General features: G+C 42.5%; 1 protein-coding gene across 1 annotated transcript; it reads right to left on the bottom strand.

Annotated features, from left to right (window-relative positions):
* Nucleotides 1-369: 369 nt before the first annotated feature.
* LOC111958387 (uncharacterized) lies at nt 370-6,839 on the bottom strand. The gene is made up of 3 exons (XM_023979643.2): nt 6,359-6,839; nt 5,861-5,991; nt 370-5,684 (listed from the first exon to the last, which is right to left on the bottom strand). The coding sequence occupies exons 1-3, from the start codon at nt 6,639-6,641 to the stop codon at nt 4,584-4,586; spliced, it is 1,515 nt and encodes a 504-aa protein (XP_023835411.2). The 5' UTR covers nt 6,642-6,839; the 3' UTR covers nt 370-4,583.
* Between the last annotated feature and the right edge of the window lie 2,483 nt (nt 6,840-9,322).

Below are 9,322 nucleotides of genomic sequence, written 5' to 3'. Positions count from 1 at the left end.
CAGGTTTAGAGAATGATTTGTCCCAAATACAATGATTTTAGTTTTAGAAATATTTAGGACTAACTTATTCCTTGCCACCCACTCTGAAACTAACTGCAACTCTTAAGTGTTGCAGTCATTTCAGTCACTGTAGTAGCTGACATGTATAGTGTTGAGTCATCCGCATACATAGACACTCTGGCTTTCTTCAAAGCCAGTGGCAATTCATTAGTAAAGATTGAAAAAAGGAAGCTGTCTAGCCCCATTAGTTAAGGACTTCCTGATTCTACCTGGATTATGTTGGAGAGGCTTCCATTAAAGAGCACCCTCTGTGTTCTGATAGACCGGTAACTCTTTATCCACAATATAGCATGGGGTGTAAAACCCTAACAAGTTTTTCCAGCAGCAGACTATGATCGATAATGTCAAAAGCCGCACTCAAGTCTAACAAAACAGCCCCCACAATCTTGTCACCAATTTCTCTCAGCCAATCATCAGTCATTTGTGTAAGTGATGTTGTTGAATGTCCTTCTCTATAAGCATGCTGAAAGTTTGTCAATTTGTTTACTGTAAAATAGCATTATATCTGGTCAAACACAATTTTTTTCAAAAAGTTTAAAGGTTGGTAACAGACTGATTGGTCAGCTATTTTACTATCATTCATCTTTGTTTCATAGTGTAGTTTCTTCTTTTTATTCAATTTAGTCACAAGATTTCTCAATAAGCTTGCCAATCGGTTGTGCAGCCAGACTTATTTGCCGTTCCTCTTGCCTCATCCCTCTCAACCATACAATTTTTCAATTCCTCATCAAACCATGGGGATTTAAGTTTTTAGTCATTTTCTTAATGGGTGCATGCTGATTAGCAACTGGAATAAGCAACTTCTTAAATATGTCAAGTGCAGTGTCTTGTCTGCTCCTCATTACACACCACGGACCAACAGATATTCTTTACATTAATAACATAGGAATCACTACAAAACGTATTGTATGACCTCTTATGCACTATATTAGGCCCAGCCTTCAGGAACTTTGGTTTTCCTAGATATGGCTACTATATTGTGATCACTACATCCGATGGATCTGGATACTGCTTTCAAGCAAATTTCTGCAGCATTTAGTAAAGATGTGATCAATACATGTTGATTTCATTCCTGTGCTGTTTGTAACTACCCTGGTAGGTTGACTGATAACCTGAACCATGTTGCCGGCACTGGTTACAGTCTGAAGCTTTTTCTTGAGTGGGCAGCTTGRTGAAAGCCAGTCAAGATTTAAATCACCCAGAAAATACCTCTCTGTTATCACAATCATTAACAAGCATTTCACATGTTATCCAGATACTGACTGTTTGCACTTGGTGGTCTATAGCAGCTTCCCACCAGAATAGGCTTTAGGTGAGGCAGATAAACCTGTAGCTATATTACTTCAACAGTATTTAATGAGATCCTGGTTCCAACTTGGGACGGAAGCTCCTGATCCAGGGTCCTGGGTTTGTGACCGGCCACGTCAGAGGTCCTGGCTCTCCCGCCAGCAAAACTGGACAAATCCACGTGTGGATTCAAGAATTAAGTATGTTTTGGTTTGACTGATATACAAAACTCAGTCACTGCAATGACACAAAAAATAACAAGTCAGTCAATTTTGTATTCAATTTCAACAACATGGTCATACTGTACACTCACAATGTACTTTTATTGCACAAAACTATACCTGTGACAAGTAGAATAACTTTTCTCACTATGGTAACACTACATTTTCTGTAAATCTGGTACCCTCGCTTTGATAAAATGAATTGTTGAATACTTTGGAAAAGGTTTAACATTACACACATCTTCACTACTTCATGTCAAGTAAACATGAATTAAGGCACTATAATTCCCTCATAAAACACCAGCATCAAACAACATAAGGTTTTCACTCTTCATCATTGAAGCATTTTTACAGACACCATCACACCAACCATCACAATCATCTACTTTGCGTCATCATACTCATTCTTTCCTCAGTTCACCTCATCCAGTTCCATACAGAGTACCATAGTATGAGTCATAATACCCATATAACCTAGCGGTCAAACAAGGAACTTCTTCCAATTGTTTTTCCACCATTCATTTGTCCCATAGGGGATTTAAGAAACACTTAAAATAAGGACTGTGTTTCATGTAGGCTTACCTTGGAGTGACGTTTTGATAATGGTGTAAATCTCGAGGACAAGGTGACTTATCAATATATTCGCCTGTATAATATAAATTGGCTACATTTCTTTAAAATTGACAATTCTGTGAACTGTCTTCTGCAAGTTTTAAATTGACACAAACCAGTTAGCAAAGGTGTCAGCTAGAGATGGCTTTGCAGCGATTTGTAGTCTTGAATGTCTACTTTGATGCTAATTAGCATTTTAGAATCAGAGTAAATAGAGCTGAATATATTGATCAAATTCACCTTGTCCGAGAGAGATTTACATGGTTATCAAAACGTCACCCCAGGATAAACCTACACGAAACATCTGTACTTTACTAATTATATTTGACAACTTTTACTTTACTACATTCGTGAAGAAAATAATGTACTTTTTTCTCCATACATTTTCCCTGACACCCAAAAGTACATTTTGACAGGAAAATAGTCTAATTCACACACTTATCAAGAGAACATCCCTGGTCATCCCTACTGCCTCTGATCTGGCAGATGCACTAAACACAAATGCTTTGTTTGTAGTGTGTCCCTGGCTCTCCATAAATAAAATTAAAAAACAACCTTGTGCTGTCTGGTTTGCATAATTTAAGGAATAAGAAATGATCAATACTTAAGTATATTTAAAACCAAATACTTTTAGACTTACTCAAGTAGTATTTTACTGGGTGACTCACTTTTACTTGAGTCATTTTCTATTAAGGTATCTTTACTTATACTCACGTATAACTTCTCCTTTTTCCACCACTGGTCAGGATCAAAGGAAATATGAAAGGAGCTACAGTGCCTTTGGAAAGTATTCAGACCCCTTGACTTTACACTGTTACGTTACAGCCTTATTCTAAAATGTATTAAAAAAATAAATCCTCAATCTACACACAATACTCCATAATGACAAAGCAAAAACCGTTTTAGCAAATGTATTAAAAATAAAAAAACATACCTTWWTTWMMWWAWTWWTYMRRMCCYTTKSYWWKRRRMYYSRAAATTCAGCTCAGTTGCATCCTGTTTCCATTGATCATCTTTGATGTTTCTACAACTTGGAGTCCACCTGTGGTAAATTCAATTGATTGGACATGATTTGGAAAGGGACACAACTGTCTATATAAGGTCCCACAGTTGACAGTGCATGTCAGAGCAAAAACCAAGCAATGAGGTCAAAGGAATTGTCCGTAGCGCTCCGAGACAGGATTGTTACGAGGCACAGATCTGGGGAAAGGTACCAAAAAATGTCTGCAGCATTGAAAGTCCCCAAGAACACAGTGGGCTCCCTAATTCTTAAATGGAAGGAGTTTGGAACCACCAAGACTCTTCCTAGAGCTGGCCACCCAGCCAAACTGAGCAATCAGGGGAGAAGGGCCTTGGTCAAGGAGGTGACCAAGAACGCGATGGTCACTCTGACAGAGCTCCAGAGTTCCTCTGTGGAGATGGGAGAACCTTCCAGAAGGACAACCATCTCTGCAGCACTCCACCAATCATGCCTTTTATAGTAGAGTGGCCAGACGGAAGCCACTCCTCAGTAAAATGTACATGACAGCCTGCTTGGAGTTTGCCAAAATGCACCTAAAGGACTCTAGAAACAAGATTCTCTGGTCTGATGAAACCAAGATTGAAGTCTTTGTCCTGAATGCCAAGCATTACGTCTGGAGAAAACCTGGCACCATTTTTCAGCAGCAGGGACTGGGAGTCTAGTCAGGATCGAGGGAAAGATGAAAAGAGCAAAGCACAGAGATCCTTGATGAAAACCTGCTCCACAGCGCTCAGGACCTCAGACTGGGGGTGAAGGTTCACATTCCAACAGGACAACGCAGGAGTTGCTTTGGGACAAGTCTCAATGTCCTTAAGTGGCCCAGCCAGAGCCTGGACTTGAACCCGATCTAACATCTCTGGAGAGACCTGAAAATAGCTGTGCAGCGATGCTCCCCATCCAACCTGACAGCGCTTGAGTGGATCTGCAGAGAAGTATCGGAGAAACTCCCCAAATACAGGTGTGCCAAGCTTATAGCGTCATACCCAAGAAGACTTGAAGCTGTAATTGCTGCCAAAGGTGTTTAACAAAGTACTGAGTAAAGGGTCTGAATACTTATGTAAAATGTGATATTTCAGTTGATTTTTAATATATTTGCAAAAATGTCTAAAAACATGTTTTTTTGCTTTGCCATTATGGGTATTGTGTGTAGATTGAGGGGGGGAAATTATTTCATCAATTTTAGAATAAGGCTGTAATGTAACAATATGTGGAAAAAGTCAAGGGGTCTGAATACTTTCCAAATGCACTGTAGGGACTGTATATACAGTATTCCTTAACGCAATGTCTGGATGTAATATTCTACCCAGGAATATCCAAATGCATCTGTGGATATTTTCTGATGACAACTAAAGTTAATCTTTGTCTTTTGATATAAGTGTTTGTTATAGAGTGGAGTGTTTTTTCTGCTCGTGTAACCTGAGGTAGCTCTTCTCTGAGAACCTCTTCCCGCAGTGCGCACAGGCGAAAGGCCTCTCTCCCGTGTGGACCCTCTGGTGCCTCTTCAGGTCACCAGCCTGGGCGAAGCACATGTGACACTGGGTACAGCTGAAGGGTTTCTCCCCTGTGTGGACCCTCTGGTGCCTTTTCAGGGTGCATGCCTGGGCGAAGTGCATGTGACACTGGGTACAGCTGAAGGGTTTCACCCCTGTGTGAACCCTCTGGTGGATGTCCACCTTCTGGGGGCAGCGGAAGCCTTTGTTACAGAACATGCAGAGGAACCGTTTCTCTTTACTATTGCCTGAGGTGGCTCCCCCTCCCCGCGCCTTGGCCTTTTGTTCCCTGTGTGAATTGGAAGGCCCCATCGACATGGATAATGGGTCCTGAACCTTGAACGCGTGTAAAGGGGAGTGGGTCGCGACATTTAGATTCGTCTCTAAGCTTTCTCTGTAGTCTAAAAAGTCACTGGTGCTGCCCTGCGAGTGTCCTTCTCCTAAGTGAGTTTCGTATGCATTCCATGTCAGAGAAACGTCGCCCTCCACTTTCACAGTCACCTCATCTATGACCAGACCCTCCCCTTTCTTATCTCGGCACCGTTCAGAGTATACACTACTACTGTACTGGTTCCAGTTCCCTCTCATTGGATTAGTCTGTGTATCTAATACCACAGGCATGTCACCAGGTATCATCTCTGTCTCTGTAGTGTATGAACACGATGGATCATCGTCAGTCTGTAAAGTGTCACCTGAGTCCCGATGGGACAGAACAGTCCTCGGGCTGAGGTTGCCGTAAAGTAAATGCTCTGCAGGTGGACAGCCCAGTCGGTTTATCCCCGTTAAAGTCTCGGTGTCTGTCTCTGACTTGAGGATGGTGTTCAGCGTTCCACTGACCTCCATAAAGCTGCGTTGGGTCCTGGACTGCTCTTGGGCGGTGGTGGGGTTCTCCGTAGCTACAGGGGGCGGTCCAGTCTGGATGTCTCTGCTGTGCCGTGGGTCCTCCTCTCCTTCAGACCTCTCCTGCTTGACCCCAGGACCTGCATCTGCAGACTGACACAAGAAGAGAGGAGGTTATTACAGGTACATGGGTTGAATTGTATAACAATGGCATAGGGAAGTCTCAAAAGCTCCCCTATGGCAGATAAATAAGGATGTACATGGAAGCTACTGAAATAAACTGTCTACATTTGATTTACAAAGTAACTCATGTTTTATATAACACTAACCTCTATCGTGATAACATGCTGGGTTGAGTTTCCTATCCCCTCATCAACAGTAATTGGTTGGTCATCTCTCCATGTATTTTGTCCTGCTGGTTTCACAAAGCTTCTGTGGCCTCCAGTGAGATGTCCTTCACCTGAGAGTGATTGGAGGAAAAGAGGTGGTTAGGTATATTGTATTCTATTGACACTGTCTAGAATTGGCAAGGATGTAAGGTAACACTTCTTATAACTTCTTGATATACTATTTATTGATTGATGTATTATGTTCAATGCATCACATTGTTTTCATTTAGTAAATATTTGGAAATGCAATAAATCAAGAATGTGGTTAGAATATGATAGTGTCTACGAGCAAGATGGGGAATTATTGCATACTATCCAAAAACAGACCAAGACCAAATTCTGGGTAACACATCTGAACACATGCAGAGGGGAACGGGGCGACAAGCACTGAGCTCTATATGAAAGGAGACACACCGTGCAGCCTCCGACAAAATGTACCTTTAGCCTTTCCTCTGTATCGGTCGAGGATCTTGACATTACTAGGATGACTGGCGAGGACGCGCTCTCGCATTGTCCTGTCTGCTCGGTCCCGTGCCACCTTAATTTCTAGTTGCTGTAGTTTCCTCCGCATTGCCTTGTTTTCTTTCTGGCTTTGAGTTATTTCCAAACGAAACACTGCATAGTCGTCGTCTACGAGTTTACAGATCTCAGCCACGGCTGCATTCGCTAGCACCTCCATGATGGATGCCATTTGAGTGTGAAAAACCATACAGTTAGCCATTGTTAGCAGCTAGCTAGCATTACCTAGATAACATCTATCAACCAAGTCGTCTCCAATGAAATTTAAAGAATACCGGGAGTAAGTATGTGATACTGTGCGGTCAAATTAATCTTATTTTGAGTTCCAGGGTGTTAAACGTCTAACAACAATTAAATTGCTCTTGGTCACTGTACACTTTCGTTTACTACGGTTTCTTCGTTTAGGGTGTTATGGCGGTCCGCAAACAACCGTTAGAGGTGCATGCCGCCACCTACTGTACTGGAGTGTGTAGTCAATCACAGTTTACAAACTAAAACAATAAATAAACAAACATTAAGGAAAATCTAAACCTTCCTGCCTTATCCTGCACTACTAAGAAAATAAAAAAGAGCCCTACATGATCGTTGAGTCTTGGTCCACCCACCTTTTTAGAGGGCATATAAATTCCAGCCCTTGGGCTCACTGTCCCACCTGTTCTGCCACACATTTCTCATAATAGCTCTAATCTTACATTTGGCCAGTGGAGGCTGGTGGGGGGAGCTATAGGATGACAGGCTCATTGTAATGGCTGGAATGTAATTAATTGAATGGTATCAAACATATGGAAACCACATGTTTGACTACATTACATTTATTCCATTCCAGCCATTACAACTATAGCTCCTCCCACTAGCCTCCACTGCATTTGTTCTCACCTCTACCCAGTGGAGCGGGAATATAAATTATATATAGTTTATAGTTTTAAAGCCCTTTGGCTACCTGGTCTACTATTACATTCCTGCCCATTCCCAAGTAGGCTGGAATCCAGCAAAATCACACTACTACACCCAGTCTCACGATTTTCCATAGCAATATTAATGCCTCCATAGTAGGTCACTCCTATTAGATTTGCCGGATGATAAAACTTTTCAATAGAGACAGGGAATTCCGTTTTACTTTCGTTTTTTATTGTCAGACTACACCAAAAAGGTGTATTACCGCCACCTATTGGGTGAGTTGAAAAACTGGGAGACTTTATTATTATTATTTTTTTTTCACCTTTATTTAACCAGGTAGACTAGTTGAGAACAAGTTCTCATTTACAACTGCGACCTGGCCAAAGATAGAGCAAAGCAGTGTGACACAAACAACAACACAGAGTTACACATGGAATAATGGAGAATGCTGTTCATCGATTACAGCTCAGCATTTAACACCATAGTACCCTCCAAACTCGTCATCAAGCTCGAGACCCTGGGTCTCGACCCCGCCCTGTGCAACTGGGTCCTGGACTTCCTGACGGGCCGCCCCCAGGTGGTGAGGGTAGGTAACAACATCTCCACCCCGCTGATCCTCAACACTGGGGCCCCACAAGGGTGCGTTCTGAGCCCTCTCCTGTACTCCCTGTTCACCCACGACTGCGTGGCCATGCACGCCTCCAACTCAATCATCAAGTTTGCGGATGACACTACAGTGGTAGGCTTGATTACCAACAACGACGAGACAGCCTACAGGGAGGAGGTGAGGGCCCTCGAGTGTGGTGTCAGGAAAATAACCTCACACTCAACGTCAACAAAACAAAGGAGATGATTGTGGACTTCAGGAAACAGCAGAGGGAGCACCCCCCTATCCACATCGACGGGTCAGTAGTGGAGAAGGTGGAAAGTTTTAAGTTCCTCGGTGTACACATCACGGACAAAACTGAATTGGTCCACCCACACAGACAGCGTTGTGAAGAAGGCGCAGCAGCGCCTCTTCAACCTCAGGAGGCTGAAGAAATTCGGCTTGTCACCAAAAGCACTCACAAACTTCTACAGATGCACAATCGAGAGCATCCTGTCGGGCTGTATCACCGCCTGGTACGGCAACTGCTCCGCCCCACAACCGTAAGGCTCTCCAGAGGGTAGTGAGGTCTGCAGAACGCACCACCGGGGGCAAACTACCTGCCCTCCAGGACACCTACACCACCCGATGTCACAGAGAAGGCCATAAAGATCATCAAGGACAACAAACCACCCAAGCCACTGCCTGTTCACCCCGCTATCATCCAGAAGGCGAGGTCAGTACAGGTGCATCAAAGCAGGGACCGAGAGACTGAAAAACAGCTTTCTATCTCAAGGCCATCAGACTGTTAAACAGCCACACTAACATTTAGCGGCCGCTGCCAACATACTGACTCAACTCCAGCCACTTTAAAAATGGGAATTGATGGAAATTATGTAAAAATGTCCCACTAGCCACTTTAAACAATGCCACTTAATATAATGTTTACATACCCTACATTACCCATCTCATATGTATATACTGTACTCTATATCATCTACTGCATCTTGCCATCTTTATGTAATACATGTACCACTAGCCACTTTAAAACTATGCCACTTTATGTTTACATACCCTACAGTACTCATCTCATATGTAATACCGTACTCTATACCATCTACTGCATCTTGCCATGCCGTTCTGTACCACCACTCATTCATATATCTTTATGTACATATTCTTTATCCCTTTACACTTGTGTGTGTGTATAAGGTAGTAGTTGTGGAATTGTTAGGTTAGATTACTTGTTGGTTATTACTGCATTGTCGGAACTAGAAGCACAAGCATTTCGCTACACTCGCATTAACATCTGCTAACCATGTGTATGTGACTAATAAAATTTGATTTGATTTTGAATAAACAAGTGTACAGTCAATAACACAATAGAAAAAAATAAAGTC

This window comes from Salvelinus sp. IW2-2015, linkage group LG34 (genome assembly GCF_002910315.2).
Source record: "Salvelinus sp. IW2-2015 linkage group LG34, ASM291031v2, whole genome shotgun sequence".
Taxonomy (NCBI): Eukaryota; Metazoa; Chordata; class Actinopteri; order Salmoniformes; family Salmonidae; genus Salvelinus; species Salvelinus sp. IW2-2015.
The sequence above is the reverse complement of the archived record's forward strand: the minus strand, read 5'-3'. Positions and strand labels throughout refer to the sequence as shown.